We start from the raw sequence: 16969 nt of genomic DNA, 5'->3' as shown, positions 1-16969 counted from the left end.
AAAAGTTGTTCAGAATCAATGTAGAACACAACAGCAATGATTCATTATACTTGTCAGATGTAAGGTGCCATGCAATTTTGCAGTCAGTATATCAATTCACAAACGCTTGTTTTTATTTCCACAAGAAACGTTCATACTGTGTAAAACATGGTGTCTGCTAATTTTGTGTTGACATACAACTATCTGAATGTCTGTTTCAGTATTCCATATATTTTGGAATAAGCTGAACCAGATAATCAGTTAGCAAACAATTCATTGTAACATAATATAACCTCGAAAGTATAACTGGCGAATTATTTATTGACTTGTTGCAGTGCTTTGATTTCGTTTCATCTGTGTTTTTTCCATAGTTCTGCGCAAAATATAAAAATGTTTTGGGTCAACCAAGATGGCGGCTGACTTTCAAAACTGGCTTCAGCGCGTTTTATATAAACGTATATACCGTGCCGTTGTTGCGTTAAAAAAGTTAGTCGTTAAAAAAGTTAATACATAGTTTTGCGCATGCGTTACGCGTGCGCAGTATGGTTAAAAAGCGTTCGTTAGGGAATGAAATTTGGCGTTAAAAAAGTTGCATCGTTTCGTTAGGGTATGTAAAATATTAAAAATTAGTTCATACTTTAAATTAAAAATGGCTGTCATGTTTACTCAGTTGATGAAATTATTTTATACTTTATATTAAAAAGGGCTGTCCATGGTTACTCAGTTGCTAAATTCATAAGCTTTACTTTTGATATATGGACCAGTAGTTCAAATGAAAGCTTCATGAGCCTGACAGGTCACTGTTTAGATAATACATTTAATCAGAAAACTGTTGTACATAGAGTAGCTCCATTTCCTGAGAGGCATTCAGCAGCAAATATTGCTGAATTGATTGAAGATATTATGGCTGAATTTAAAATGTCACCTTCAAAAATTCATTTAATAGCTAGAGACAATGGTATAAATATTGTTAAGGCTATTATTAAGATAGCCCATATAATAGTATGGCTTGTTTTAACACACACTGCAACTAGTAATTAATGAGTGTATTTTTGAACAAACAGTTGTCAAGAATGTAATTGAAAACTACCATTCAATTGTTGGGCATTTCAGCCATTCTCCCCAAGCCTGCCCTAAACTTAAAGCTCTTCAAGTAGCAAACAATGTTCCTAAGCACAAACTTATTCAAAATGTTCCAACAAGGTGGAATAGTACCTGTCATATGTTAGAACGAGTTTATAAACAAAGGAAACCTCTAACCATATATGCACTTGAAAATGGTAAGCTTCCTTTATTAAATGCAAACAAATGGATGATTATTGGACAGTTTTGTGTTTTGCTAAAAGATTTCCACAAAACAAGAGTTTGTTTGAGTGAAAGAAATTCTATTGTCTCAGATATTATACCACAGATACAGTTTTTGAAACATTTCATTAATAAAGCTTTAATTGATGACAACTAATTCAATGGAGAATAGTTTCAAACAATATACTGATAACTATAACATCATCTTGTCAACATTTCTTGATCCCAGATTCAAATTGAAAATGTTCAAAAATGAAAACGCCTTTTCAGCTGCCAAAACAAGTATTGAAAACATAACCATTCAACTTATTAAAACCCATGAAAATATAAAAAACATCAAAGTTACTGAAAATGATTGGTCTGCAGCTTGTGATATTGAAAATATTGACTCAGAATATAAAAATAATCGTACAGTACTAAATGAATACAAAGATATAGTAGAAATGGGTTTTGACAATTACTTCGAAGAACTTGTAGGATTTAATTCTAAATAAATTGGTCAACCACAAACTTTAATTACAAATGAAAGTTTGTTAAACAAAATTCAACTCTACTCAAATGAAGACCTTATTGACAAAGAAAGCAATCTTTTGTTGTGGTGGAAATCACAGAAAACCATAATGCGACTATTAGCAAAGCTTGCTTTAAAGTATTTAAGCTGCCCACTGTCTTCTGTGGAGAGTGAAAGACTTTTTAGTATTGGTGGAAATGTATATACTGCAAAGAGAAAAAGCTTAACAGGACTTCATGGTGAAATGTTAACATTTCTTAACTATAATATCAGAAACTAAAAATATTTGATTTTGTATATATCTTAATATAATTAGCACAGAAACGTTTAACGTTTAACTAGGCTTTGAAAAAGCGCGTTCTCTAAATGCACGCGGCCATTGGAGAAAGATCTCTTCAGCAAGTTGAAACTTTTTTCCTTTTGAAATCTAATCATTAGTTTAGATATATTACATAAAGAATCATATTAAGAGAAATGATAATCGTTAAGATCATATTATAATTGAAGTAAGTATATAAAATAGTTATATATACATTTTTATTAGCTAAAGTAGAAAGGATTTAAATTTTTATCAGAAAAAGTAGAAAGGATTTTAATCTTTTAAATTGTTTGTATTTTGTTTGTTTTAGCTTTTCTTTCAGCATTTTTATTTTTGTTATTTTAATTTTTAGAAAGAAAATAGGGGTATGGATATTATTTAAAGTTACACTAATGCTACTTCCATAAAATAGTTATTACTACTTTGAAATTTCTGTGATGCTTTTAATTATTTTTGTTCTTTTTTAGAAAATTTAGAAAAATAAATTAAAATTTTGTACCAACACTGACATGGCATGTCACATGTTATTGTATGAAAAGGTTAAATTTTGTTATGAGGATTACAGTTCTTATGAAAAAAAAAGAAGGTAAAGAGTATTGTTTGTAAATATATATTTTGTTTACTTTGAATCTTTTTAAATTTTATGGCGTTATTTTTAAGATTTTTGTTTGCACACATTGTTTGCATATATGCTTTTTTGATATGTATGTATATGTTGAAAGAAGTGCCTTATAGTTGTTTTATCAATATGTTTTTACAACAATGTAAAGTGTTTTTTTATTGTTCGTGTATGTGTTAATATGTGTTATATAATTGTTTTAAAATTGTGTTGAAATATGTATATAAGGTATATATATAACCTTATATACTTATTTAAACACATTTATTGTGTTTATAGTTGGTACATGTGTTTATATTATGTTGTTTCCGTGTTTTCAAAGTGCTGTGACTTGGTAAATGTGTAGAGCAAGATTTGTCAACTCTGCCTGCCAAGTGATGTACTTTTAACAGAGGGTTACACAATAGTTTTTAGCGTCAAACTATTACTGCTTTAGGTCTTGCTGTTTTCAAGCCATTATTGTTAAAGATTATTCTAAAAATACATAATGTATTTTAATAACATTTTGTGTAATGTTGTTACTTATGTTTTGTTATATATGAATATTATCTTAAGTTATATTATATACATATATTTACTTATGGTGTGTGTTGTTGCTGTGATGTTTTTTTGTTATCTTTTGAGTTAATAGACATTTGGCTTAACTTCATGTTTGTGTCTGTTATTAAAAATGTTAAATAGGTAATTTTGTTAAAAATCACTGCTTTTAATCATTTACTAAAAGCCAATACAAATTATTTTGCCATATATACAATTTGTTTTATCTCAATTTGATTTTTTTGTTTTTAGCGCTGTTTACTACATGATTTTGCTATAAATCTTTTGGAATCATGATGTTCCAGCATAAATTGCTATAATCGCTATTAGTCTCCCTTCACATAATGAAGTTGCAGTTGTATTTGTTGGTGTACTACCTGTTTCCAGGGAAGATGTTATTTACCCAAGAGGTCATCCTCTTAAAACTCTATCAAATATGTCTGCCAACTTAGATCCTATGGTTTATCCTCTATTTTTTCCAAGGGGTGATGCTGGTTGGCATAATCAATTGGTTCACAACCCTGAATGTGCTATATTGGTTAGAAATCATGTTACATTTTCTCAGTATTACAATATAAACTTTCAGTTAGACAATTTTTTTCTTCACTCTTTTATGGCAAAAAACTGTTTCAGCAATATGCTATTGATGCGTATGTTAAAATCAAAGGCCAGCACCTTGCTTTCATCAGAAATAACCAAAACAAACTGAGAAGCAACCAGTTTAATGTCTTACATGAGCATGTAAAGAATTAAATGCAGTTGATAGGTTGTTAAAAGATATTTGCAACAACAACTTTCCTTTCTGAGGAAAAATCATTCTTTTTGGTGGTGACTTTACGCAAATTCTGCCTGTTGTGAAAAGAGGACAACCAGCTGAGATAGTAGAATTGTGTATAAAATGTTCTTTGCATTGGCAATGTGTGCAGAAGTTTGCATGAACTGGAAATATGAGAGTAGAAGATGGAGAAGGTGAATTTTCCCAATTGCTACTAAAACTTGGGAATGGAACAATACCTGTCAAAGAGGAGGATCCTTAAAAAAGATGCATTAAAATACCAAATAAGTGCATTATTAGAGAAAATAAATCGATTGTTGAAAAGATTTTTGGAGATGCTGATCAAAATGATTATTCTAAATGTGTGATTTTAATACCAACTAATGTTGATTCATTATCAATCAATGAAGAAGTGCTTGAATGTCTGCCGGGTAAGGTCAAAATTTATGTAAGTGCTGATCAAATTGATACTGATGACCTTAATGAAAGAAATGACTTTCCTGTTGAGTGTTTGAACAGCTTAACTCCATCAGGTATGCCACATTGTTTAAAATTGAAAATTGGTTGTGTAATAATGCTACTTAGATATTTAGATCTCAAAGCTGGGTTATGCAATGGTACTCGAATAAAAGTTTGTGCTCTTCAAAATAAATATATTGATGCAGAGGATTTGACAGGTGTTTCTGGTGGTAAACGGGTTTTTGTTCCTCAAATTCAGTTGGCTCCATCAGGTTCTAATTTACCTTTTGTTCTGAAAAGTCGTCAGTTTCCTGTCAGATTGGCTTATTCAATGACAATTAATAAAAGTCAAGGTCAAACATTTAATAGAGTTGGAGTATAGCTCAAAAAAAAACCATTTTTCTCTCATAGTCAAGAATGTTCAAGAATGAGAGCATTTAATAGTTTGTTTTTTTTAAAATTAATAAACATCTCATTCAAGGTGTGGTAGATGAAAAGTATTACACAAATAATGTTATATTTTTTAATGTTCTTAATTTATAGTCTTAAGATTTTTATTTTGAAAATTTACTGTTTGTAAGTTGTTAGCACATTTTGTTTGTATAAATTTATTTATTATTTTAATATATATATATTTTTTATAGTTTTTGATAAATATATCTGTCATTTAATATTGTTATAAAATGTGTTTATATGTGTTATATAAAACCATATTCGTTTATAGTTGTATATATGTTTAAATTATATTGTTTCCATGTTTTCAAAGTGGTGTGACTTGGGATTATGTTGAGCAAGATTGATAACCTTGCCAGCCCAGTGATGTTTTTGTACTAATTATATTAAGATATATATATATATATATATATATATATATATATATATATATATATATATATATATATATATATATATATATATATATATTAGCTATGTTAATCCTTTTGTACTTCGAAATAGATTTTATAGTTAAATTTTCGATAAATGTTTATATTAACTGCCATGTCAAAATAGGTTACTATAAATAGGTAAATCGATTTTCGGTTTTTATGTGGTGTTTTTTTTTTTGGTTTTTTTGGTTTTGGTTTTTTTTTGTTATGGTATTATAATTCCTTTTTTTTTTTCTTTAAGATTTACGATTGACGCATTTATATGATTTATAAAAAAAAACATGATTACCTTTTATTGTAAATTTTTGTCAGTTAAAATGATATAAATATATGCAATTAGTTCAATTATTAAAAATCTTCTCTATTTTACTCCTAATTATGTTGTACGTAACTTTGGGGATCTTTGGTTTATAATTGTAGTTTTGCGCATTTGTCAAATATCGAGTTACTTAAATTTTATAAGGTGTTAAACTAATTAATTATCTTAGTTTGCATTTGCAACACTTTTGAGGAAAGAAAAAATTGTTATATATATTAAAAAGAAAAAATTGTTATACATGTAAATCATTGTTTTACATTTTATTATTCTGGTAGAAGGTCTTCATCAAAAACTTTATAACTCTTAATAAAGATAAATCTATTCTCCTTACCACCATTAAGGGAAAAACGGGGAAGGGAGGTCCTTTATTAGTGTATAATTATTAAAGAGAATTAAATTTCGAGTAACAAAAGGAATTTTTAATAAATGGTAGCAAATAACGTTTTACTAAAAATTATTGAAACAACGAGGCCACATATAAAAATGGTCAGATTAGTGCCATAAATAGCAATAGTCAAATGGTCAGATATTTTGAATAAATTTATTTAGTTGTGTGCATTTAACGTTTTAAAGACAATTTCCTTTGTTAAAGAAATATGTATCAAGGGGATGCCAAAGAATTATTAATTCATGTAACATTTACGTTCGCTTTATATTAATCTTATTAATTAAATTTCACGTTATAAAAATAACACGAATTTAGCTTTACTTTTTCGTCAATTTAAAGCATGAGGAAGTAATATTATTTTGTGTAAGTAACTAAAAACGTATTGTTTTGAACTTAGTAATGTCGAGGAAAATGGTTCTGCCTTACACTGATATGACCTATTTCAGTTGTAAATTACTCAAATGTTAAATAATTGGTAAATTATTTTACCTCCGCATATTTTTTAATTTGAAGGCGTTTTTCTAAAAGGGTAATAGTTATGGTTTAGCAACTTTAAATTGTGGAAAACACCCACTATAAATTAACAGACCGACCATAACCCGTATTACGGGTTGCTTTTTTTGCTAGTTATTATAATTAGTATAGTTCTTTTAGGAGTATCTGTGTACTATTTTTTCATGAAATATACTTTATTTAGGAGTTTAAAATCTTTGATACTCTGAGGAGGTCAAATGAAAAAAAAAATGTCATGAAAATTGTATAACTTTGTAGAATTAGAAAATTACAGGGAAAAAAAATTTGGAAAAAATAATTGAAACTCTCTTTGAGAGCTTTTGCTCAAAAATAAAAAAGAATGCCTCCCTATGCCTTAATCAAAATTTCAAAGCATATTCTGTTGTGGATTTGAGGGTTGCGCAAATAAAAGAGTATCATTAGCTGGGGTAATTTTGGTCAGTTTTGGCAGTTTTTCTTAAACATCTCTGAATCTTATTAATTTTTTACAGTTTTCTCTTGTGGTAATAACATTATAGGTCTTGGCTATAGGCCTCTATATTTATTTTTTTAATTTTTTTATTACAAATACTTGTTTTTAAACGCCGAAAAGTGACCAATGTTACCCCAGGTTTTTATCATGTTTGATCAATAATACCCCTGCTATGGGGTAGCATTGGTCACTTTTTGGAGTTTTAAAAAATCATCAGTCCTTAAACACTTAGAGAAACATGAAAAGAACATTTAAATGGACAAAAATTTTTGCAACTAGCTCCCAAAAGCTAGTGCAAAAGTAAAGTCATTAAAAGTCATTTTCTAGTAGGTCATTATCGTCATCTGAGGATGATGACACTTGTTCAACTCTTGCCCTTTTCTTGTTATTCTTGGTGTTACTGTTATTCTTGGTGTTATTGTTATTCTTTGATGTTGTAGGAGTTGTGTTATTCACCAGATCTTGCGGTGTTATCGCTTTGCCAGGTGTGATCTTTTTCCCTCTGGTGCGATTTGTTTTCCCATCCTGTCCACAATCTTTCACTAATAGACCTTCTATATCTTCATTGAATACTTCCTTAACAGTACTACCGGTACCTCCTCCAATGTCTTTGTTAACCTGTGGCAAACGCTTCATGACCATTTCTTTATCGAAGGGAAATATTCCACATTTTTTGGTATTGATTGTTTGATGCGCGTTTCTATCTTTAGCGGACGGAAAACAACAACGTCCAGCGGTTGAAGCAAATGGGAAGCGTATATTCCGAACTGTCGACTAGCCTTTCTCACGCTTATTCTTCCAGATAAACATTCTTTTATAGCATTGGACAGCGTTTCTTAACTGTATGAAGTTGCATATGCTCTTGAACCACGCTTTCGCTTATATTTCCTCGGCATTTTCACCGGCTAAGAATTCAAATGGTTCAATAAATGTATCAGAAGTGTCAAAAAATGCCAAAATAAACTCAATGTAGTCTACGAAGTAACTGTGCTATATTCACAAAAACTGTTGATATACCAAATTTGTTGATATAATAGTCGATATATATTGTTGGTATCTCTAACAAAAATAAAACATGTTATCTTTGTTAAATTTTCGGAATTTAAAAAAAAATCAACAATTGACCCTGGTCAACAAAGTCACCCCGGCGACCAAAGTTACCCCGGTTGACGGTACCATTTTGAATACTTTTTTAACGGTGTTGCGTTAAAAAAGTTAGTCGTTAAAAAAGTTTATTAAATGTGAAATCTGCGCATGCGCAAAATAATTACAACTTTTTTAACGCCTTACGGCGTTAAAAAAGTTTGCCCGTTAAAAAAGTATTCAAAATGGTACCGTCAACCGGGGTAACTTTGGTCGCCGGGGTGACTTTGTTGACCGGGGTCAATTGTTGATTTTTTTTTAAATTCCTAAAATTTAACAAAGATAACATGTTTTAATTTTGTTAGAGATACCAACAATATATATCGACTATTATATCAACAAATTTGGTATATCAACAGTTTTTGTGAATATAGCACAGTTACTTCGTAGACTATATTGAGTTTATTTTGGCATGTTTTGACACTTCTGATACATTTATTGAACCATTTGAATTCTTAGCCGGTGAAAATGCCGAGGAAATATAAGCAAAAGCGTGGTTCAAGAGCATATGCAACTTCATACAGTCAAGAAACATCCAATGCTATAAAAGAATGTTTAACTGGAAGAGTAAGCGTGAGAAAGACTAGTCGAAAGTTCGGAATATACGCTTCCCATTTGCTTTAACCGCTGGACGTTGCTGTTTTCCGTCCGCTAAAAATAGAAACGCGCATCAAAGAATCAATACCAAAAAATCAGTTCCTCGGTCTTCTTGCTCTACTGCAACGTCAATTGAAAAGCGATAATTTGAGATCTGACTTCAAGGCTAGTGGAATATTTCCCTTCGATAAAGAAATGGTCATGAAGCGTTTGCCACAGGTTAACAAAGACATTGGAGGAGGTACCGGTAGTATTGTTAAGGAAGCATTCAATGAAGATATAGAAGGTCTATTAGTGAAAGATTGTGGACAGGATGGGAAAACAAATCGCACCAGAGGGAAAAAGATCACATCTGGCAAAGCGATAACACCGCAAGATCTGCTGAATAACACAACTCCTACCACATCAAAGAATAACAATAACACCAAGAATAACAGTAACACCAAGAATAACAAGAAAAGGGCAAGAGTTGAACAAGTGTCATCATCCTCAGATGACGATAATGACCTACTAGAAAATGACTGTTAATGACTTTTGCACAATAACAGGGAGCTAGTTGCAAAATTTTTTGTCCATTTAAATGTTCTTTTCATGTTTCTCTAAGTGTTTAAGGGCTGATGATTTTTTAAAACTCCAAAAAGTGACCAATGTTACCCCATAGCAGGGGTATTATTGATCAAACATGATAAAACATTGGTCACTTTTCGGCGTTTAAAAATAAATATTTGTAATAAAAAAATTAAAAAAATAAATATAGAGGCCTATAGCCAAGACCTATAATGTTATTACCACAAGAGAAAACTGTAAAAAGTTAATAAGATTCAGAGATGTTTAAGAAAAACTGCCAAAACTGACCAAAGTTACCCTGGCTAACGATACTCTTTAATTTGCGCAACCCTCAAATCCACAACAGAATATGCTTTGATATTTTGATTAAGGCATTGGGAAGCATTCTTTTTTTATTTTTGAGCAAAAGCTCTCAAAGAGAGTTTCAATTATTTTTTCCAAATTTTTTTTCCCTGTAATTTTCTAATTCTACAAAGTTATACAATTTTCATGACATTTTCTTTTTCATTTGACCTCCTCATAGTATCAAAGCTTTTAAACTCCTAAATAAATTATATTTCATGAAAAAATAGAACATAGATACTCACTTCTAAAAGAATTATACTATACTAATTATAGTAATATATACAAAATCAAATATTTTTAAATTCTCATATTATAGTTCAAAAATATTAACATTTCACCATGAGCTCCTGTTAAGCTATATCTCTTTGCAGTATATACATTTCCACCTATACTAAAAAGTCTTTCACTCTCCACAGAAGACAGTGGGCAGCTTAAATACTTTAAAGCAAGCTTTGCTAATAGTCGCATTTTGGTTTTCTGTGATTTCCACCACAACAAAAGATTGCTTTCTTTGTCAATAAGGTCTTCATTTGAGTTGTGTTGAATTTTGTTTAATAAAGTTTCATTTGAAATTAAAGTTTGTGGTTGACCGATTTATTTAGAATTAAATCCTACAAGTTCTTCAAAGCAATTATCAAAACCCATTTGTACTATATCTTTCTATTCATTTAGTAATGTACCATTATTTCCTAATTCTGAGTCAATATTTTCAATGTCACAAGCTGCAGACCGATCATTTTCAGTAACTTTGATGTTTTTTATATTTTCATGGGTTTTAATAAGTTGAATGGTTATGTTCTCAGTACTTGTTTTAGCAGCTGAAAAGGTGTTTTCATTTTTGAACATTTTTAATTTGAATCTGGGATTAAGAAATATTGACAAGATGATGTTATAGTTATCAGTATATTGTTTGAAACTATTCTCCATTGAATTAGCTGTCATCAATTAAAGGTTTATTAATGAAATGTTTCAAAAACTGTATCTGTGGTATAATATCTGAGACAATAGATATTCTTTCACTCAAGCGAACTCTTGTTTTGTGGAAATCTTTTAGCAAAACACAAAACTGTCCAATAATCATCAATTTGTTTGCATTTAATAAAGGAAGCTTACCATTTTCAAGTGCATATATGGTTCGAGGTTTCCTTTCATCATAAATTAGTTCTAACATATGACAGGTACTATTCCACCTTTTTGGAACATTTTGAATAAGTTTGTGCTTAGGAACATTGTTTGCTACTTGAAGAGCTTTAAGTTTAGGGCAGACTTGGGGAGAATGGCTGAAATGCCCAACAATTGAATGCCAGTTTGCAATGACATTCTTGACAACTGTTTGTTCAAAAATACACTCATTAATTACTAGTTGCAGTGTGTGTAAAAACAAGCCATACTATCATATGGGCTATCTTTAATAGCCTTGACAATATTTCTACCATTATCTCTAGCTATTAAATGAATTTTTGAAGGTGATATTTTAAATTCAGCCATATCTTCAATCAATTCAGCAATATTTGCTGCTGTATGCCGCTCAGGAAATGGAGCTACTCTAAGTACAACAGTTTTCTGATTAAATGTATTGTCTAAACAGTGACCTGTCAGGCTCATGAAGCTTTCATTTGAACTACTGGTCCATATATCAGTAGTAAAGCTTATGAATTCAGCAACTGAGTAAACATGGACAGCCATTTTTAACATAAAGTATAAAATAATTTCATCAACTGAGTAAACATGGACAGCCATTTTTAATATAAAGTATACACTAATTTTTATTATTTTACATACCCTAATGAAACAATGCAACTTTTTTAACGTCTAATTTCATTCCCTAACGAACGCTCCTTTGACCGTACTGCGCATGCGAAACGCAGGCGCAGAACTATTTGTTAACTTTTTTAACGACTAACTTTTTTAACGCAACAACGGGCAAACTTTTTTAACGCCGTAAGGCGTTAAAAAAGTTTTAATGATTTTGCGCATGCGCAGATTTCACATTTAATAAACTTTTTTAACGACTAACTTTTTTAACGCAACACCGTCTCCTGTGTATTAAACCTCCTTGCTTGAGTCAAATTATGTGGAATTACGGCAATTCCGACAAAAAATTCTGACGAAAATCCTCCAAACACGTGTTACGGTTTGTTTTATATTTTCTACATTAACAGCATCAATCACATTGCCCTTAATGCAGTTTAAGTTTTTGTAATAAAAATTGGTCATCTGAAGATGAATATTCAATTGTTTGAGAGACTAAAATGTGATGGTCAAATTCACAAAGTAATCTTAATGCATTTTTTTGTTAGAAGTGAATCTTGTTTTTTTAACTACCTATGGTCTGTTTACTTATGCCTGCATATATTTTGTTTTAAGATGGGAGGTACAAAATTTACTTTAAAAAAAAAAAGGAAATCTTTATTTATAAAACTACATATTATATACATGTGGGTTCACAAGGTTCCATACATTCATATAAAACAATAGACAAATAATGATAAATAAGAAGAGATAAAAGATTAATTCTATAACCAAAGTTTGTTCTGTATTGAATTTTGATATTCTATACTCTAAAAATCAAATAAAAACAGCTCATATATAACTGTCTTGGTAGTGAATAAATTGTCTCTTAATAATTATAATATGTGTATTAAAATCTCATTTACAACGCAAGTTTACAAAGAAAGTTTAAAATATGGCTTTAATTCGCAAAAGAACTTTTAGTTTGTTTTATTTTTACATTTTCTTCTAAAACCCTTATATTGTTTTATTATTAATAATGTCACTATTTACAAAATCATCTGTTATGTTTTATTTATTTTAGAATGATCTCAATGAAGTTTTATCCAAAATCAGGGAACTCTTTAACAGTAAAGATAAATGGCAACAATTGCAGGGTTTATGTCTTTTAAATGTTATAGTAAAAAAAAGCAAAATTGATGTTTTGGATGAATATGCTACATCATGGATTAGGCAAGTAATGCAAGTAATTAGCACATTCCCAGTAGATAGCATATTAAAGTTGTGTTTCAGTATTGTTATTTATTTGCTAAAAAGATCTGCTGGATTTGATAAGTTATCTAGAGAGATTGCTTTAAAAACTGTTGAACCTTTTCTAGTGATAGTTCTTGGTAAGCCTTAAAAACGTTTTTTGTACATTTTTCAAGTTATACATCAATACGCCCACAGTTCGAAATATGACTTTTATCCAATATCTTTTAAATTGTTTTGTGGATTTTAAATAGCTTGTGTTTTTTTTTTAATGTTTTGTACCAAACAAGAAAAATAATGGTCTGAACCATTACTTTTTTTGCTTGGTATCTTATTTCTTTTATGCATTTCATTTAGAGCCTAATTTGGATGTTATATGTGAAACCTTCATTCTGCTTTCAACTTGTATTCAATATTATCCAGGACCATGTGGTCGATATTATAATGACATTGAAAAACTTATTATGTCAGCTTTGTTTTCTTCACATGAAGCAGTAAGTATATCTGCTAGTTCTTGCTTTCCATTGTTAGCATTATGTGGATCTGGTGGTGAGCGAAGGATTAAACATGCTGAACGTTATGAGTTACTGTTTAAAAGAGTTCTAAAAACAATTTTACATTTAACATTGTCACTTTCAGATAATTTAATGGGTAAAGAAAGACATTTATTTAATGACATTGATATGAAACTTCTAATACTGCCACCACTTGAAGATAATGTAACCGGGATTTTACCACACACCTGTTTACATTTAACCAGACTATTATTTGTTGTTACTGCTTTTATTACGCAACCAATACCTTTTAAAATAGATTTTCCAATCAATCATCTAATAACACTCTTTATGACTGTTTCTGAACTTACTCACATCACCATCAGTGAAACACACAAAAGACTTGGAGTGGATGCATCTATCTCAAGAATTTTGAATGAATTACAAAAAAGTATTTGTTATTCAATACACCAGTTCTCTACCTTGCTCCTACCTTATAGTTATGTTCTTCTAAAGCTAATATTTGTTGGTTTTTCTAGAGATTCTTGTTCTGTTAATGCTTATAAAAGCTTAGGTATAGTTTTTACAAAGTGGAAAGGTATAGCATCTAGAAGTACTTTTGTGGAGGAAGTTTTAAAGTATGTAATTGCTGATTTGAGATATGATAGTTCTGACAATCTTGTCTTAATCAATGTTGAAAGTTCAAAGAAGAAAAAGAAAAAGAATAACTTATCTCAGATGATACAGGAAGAATTGAATAATTCTACTTATCAAGAACCTGCAACAAATCTTCAAGAGCAGCGGGCCTTTTCTGCCCTTAAACTTCTTGAAATTTTATTAAATAACTCAGGATCTATTTTAGAAGGCAGTTGTTTAAAGCTGATTATTAACTACATATTTAGTGCTCTACAATTGATTTATAGTGTTAATAATATGACTGCAACCATATACAGTAATAGCCATGTTCGAAAGATGCTTTTTCAAAATGTAAATGCATTAGTAAATCTAAACCACCATTCTGTAAAAGTGCCAGTCTCCTCTCTTTTAATGCTTTTCCATATGGGTGCAAAAGATGAATGCTGTTTAGTGTCAGAATATTGTGAAGTGTGTTTAACTCTGTGTGATACAAAAATCCACAGTTCAAATCCTTCATTTCGTAATGAAGCATCAGAGAAAAATGATGCTAAAGAACAAGCTATAACTATGTTACAGGTATTTTTTTGGATTTTAAATGTATATTATTTGTCCCTTTTTTGTTACAGGTTATGAAAGATTGTAGTTTCAAATGAAGATTTGGTACTTGTTTTGTTTTTTGACTAGTGCTCTAACTTATAGTTCGAATAAATATTTTTTCAATTTCAAAGGCCATTTATTTGTGATAAGTAGTTAGACTGGTTTTTTTTGTTTAAAATTAAAAGTTCTTTCCTGTAATCATTGTAGTTTTTAAACACATAAAGATTACAAAGTTACCAAATTTTTTGATTGTTAATTTTTTATTTTACAAACTTGATAAAACAGCCTTTAATTTATTATATTGGTTATTATTTTTAATTAAAAGATAAAATTAAAATAAAATTCTATACGAAAAACTGACCAGTCCAATATGCAATCTAAAAATGAAATTTTTTGTGAGATGGAAAGCAAAGGAATGACATTAGGATTTGCTATAGGAATCTAAAAAAATTCTTTTCTTTAGGCTCATAACTGCCAAACATTGATTGCTATGGAGATAAGCAACTGTCTTAGCATTTTCTTCTTGGAATTTTCTCTCAACATTTAAGTCCAGATAAAATTAGTGAAAATATGAAAAGTAGTTTATGATAGTGTTAAAAGTTTTAATTTGTAAAAGTTTTAGTCTATTAACCTTTTTAAAGAGCATCATCTTAAACTTAATTGGTGCCACTGTAAACATGCCAATTTGCATAGTGATATAGCTTGATAACTAATGATGATCAGAAAATGGCAACTATTAGCATTTTGGTATGGTTTTTGGCTTTTTATTTTCCTTTTAACCTTAAATTAGAGTACTTTACGTTGGTCAAAAAACAAAATTTATGCCACTCTTCTTCATTTTAAATAATGATTTTATATTCTATTATGTTTATGTAATAGAAATTAAGTACACAATAGGTTTTCTATTTTTACTATATATATATATATATATATATATATATATATATATATATATATATATATATATATATATATATATATATATATATATATATATATATATATATATATATATATATATATATATATTGTTTAGGTAAAGAAAGACAATTTAGAGAAACAAAACTTATTCAAGTTATTTCAGCAAGATCTAGTGAACGTAAAAGGACCGTCAACAGTGCAAGAAAATTTAGGCTCAAAATTTTCTGAATCATCTGAAGTTGTATTGGAAAATAATGATCGTTTGGACGGTTTAAACTCGACTCAAAACGCTAAATATTTGCAACCTTCCCAGGATTCTGTGACACCAAGTGAAATGCCACATCTAACAGATATTCCATCTAATCAGCAAAATAGTATATTAGTTGTTGATAGCAGCGAAGAAGAAAACAATATCGAGTGTGTCCCACTTTTAACTACGAGAAAAAGAAATCGAAGTCAATCCGAAGACAAAGAATATAATTCCGTTGTGAAAAAAGTATCAAGTTCCGCAAAAATTACAGATGACGATCAGGCTGTTTTAATAGAGTCACAAGAAGTTAATGAAATTTTGAGTAGTTTTTTTGAAGAATAATTTTTTTTTTCTTCTTTAAGAAAGTTTGTCGTTATCACTTCTTCTTAAACGCTGACTTGAATGGCTTTTTTTTTTTTTTTTTTTTTTCTTTTTTTTTTCGGGCTTTTTTTTATGCAGACTTAGAGGAGTGAGGAAAAATGGACTACCTCTCTTAAAATCAAATCAATGGGATAAAGATATTTCGAAACTTAATGCATTAGTTAGTTTCTGAGTTTCTAAATTTAGATTGTCAACAGTTCAAAATTTATAGACGGTTAAAATGATGGCATAAAAACACTATAAATTTAATTGATTAATCAGGAAACAAGGACGACATGTTTTTATAGATCATATTTAATTATGTTTTGATACACCTTACTTAAGTAATATTTTATATTCAGCTAATTTACAGTCATTAAAAAAAAAAAAAAAAAAAAAAATTACTGCATCATATCTCACTAGTTGTAAATTTCCTTAGCTACATTTTGTTGTTTTTTTATGTAATAGGTATGCAATTTTCTTGCTTTAATGTGATTTTACAGCCAGAAAGCTGGGAAGTCAGTCCACGCAGTTGATCAAAGTGTGTATCACAACATTAACTAACAATTAAAAAAAAAACACCCAATAGTATTTAATGCTGACCTTAAAAAAATTCAAATATGTTTCATGGACTGACATTACACAATGTGAAACTTTCGGCTTAGGAGAGATAACCAATTTAAATAAAATAAAAATAGAATCATGGCATTAAAAAAGACTACCTGAGAAGGATAGCTCTTTGGTTCTTCACAACGTTAAGCTGAATTTCTTTTTAGCTAAAACAATTTCAGTTGTGAAAAGGCTGCGTGAAATTTGATCTTTTAGTAAATGCAGCTAACATTTTATCTCCGCATGTATACATTGATCTATTAGTAAATGCAGCTAACATTTTATCTCCGCATGTATACATTGATCTATTAGTAAATGCAGCTAACATTTTATCTCCGCATGTATACATTGATCTATTAGTAAATGCAGCTAACATTTTATCTCC

The 16969-nt window shown here is 29.6% G+C and overlaps 4 protein-coding genes across 6 annotated transcripts; 3 read left to right on the top strand and 1 right to left on the bottom strand.

Moving 5' to 3' along the window:
* The first annotated feature begins 498 nt into the window (after window positions 1–498).
* Window positions 499–2301, top strand: LOC149888635 (uncharacterized). The gene is made up of 2 exons (XM_090088336.1): window positions 499–586; window positions 684–2301. The coding sequence occupies exon 2, from the start codon at window positions 1431–1433 to the stop codon at window positions 1776–1778; it is 348 nt and encodes a 115-aa protein (XP_089944462.1). The 5' UTR covers window positions 499–586; window positions 684–1430; the 3' UTR covers window positions 1779–2301.
* LOC149888634 (ATP-dependent DNA helicase PIF1-like) lies at window positions 2178–5315 on the top strand. 2 transcript variants are annotated; one of them, XM_090088337.1, is made up of 3 exons: window positions 2178–2301; window positions 2467–2700; window positions 3523–5315. In XM_090088337.1, the coding sequence occupies exon 3, from the start codon at window positions 4581–4583 to the stop codon at window positions 4884–4886; it is 306 nt and encodes a 101-aa protein (XP_089944463.1). In that variant the 5' UTR covers window positions 2178–2301; window positions 2467–2700; window positions 3523–4580; the 3' UTR covers window positions 4887–5315. The 2 variants fall into 2 exon arrangements, with proteins under 2 accessions (XP_089944463.1, XP_089944464.1); XM_090088338.1 differs by lacking the exons at window positions 2178–2301; window positions 2467–2700 and adding an exon at window positions 2715–3414.
* Window positions 5316–10666: 5351 nt separating this feature from the next.
* On the bottom strand, window positions 10667–11421 carry LOC149888633 (zinc finger BED domain-containing protein 4-like). The gene is made up of 2 exons (XM_090089100.1): window positions 11127–11421; window positions 10667–11064 (listed from the first exon to the last, which is right to left on the bottom strand). The coding sequence occupies exons 1-2, from the start codon at window positions 11419–11421 to the stop codon at window positions 10667–10669; spliced, it is 693 nt and encodes a 230-aa protein (XP_089945226.1).
* A 315-nt stretch (window positions 11422–11736) lies between these two features.
* On the top strand, window positions 11737–15980 carry LOC145189063 (proline-, glutamic acid- and leucine-rich protein 1-like). 2 transcript variants are annotated; one of them, XM_090086616.1, is made up of 4 exons: window positions 11737–11869; window positions 12551–12857; window positions 13075–14423; window positions 15481–15980. In XM_090086616.1, the coding sequence occupies exons 2-4, from the start codon at window positions 12707–12709 to the stop codon at window positions 15955–15957; spliced, it is 1977 nt and encodes a 658-aa protein (XP_089942742.1). In that variant the 5' UTR covers window positions 11737–11869; window positions 12551–12706; the 3' UTR covers window positions 15958–15980. The 2 variants fall into 2 exon arrangements, with proteins under 2 accessions (XP_089942742.1, XP_089942741.1); XM_090086615.1 differs by having other exon boundaries at window positions 11818–12009.
* Window positions 15981–16969: the final 989 nt, after the last annotated feature.

Source organism: Hydra viridissima, unplaced genomic scaffold, assembly GCF_058129835.1.
Source record: "Hydra viridissima isolate aposymbiotic clone 2 unplaced genomic scaffold, HvirCarnegie_v1 scaffold_5, whole genome shotgun sequence".
Lineage (NCBI taxonomy): Eukaryota > Metazoa > Cnidaria > Hydrozoa > Anthoathecata > Hydridae > Hydra > Hydra viridissima.
The sequence above is the reverse complement of the archived record's forward strand: the minus strand, read 5'-3'. Positions and strand labels throughout refer to the sequence as shown.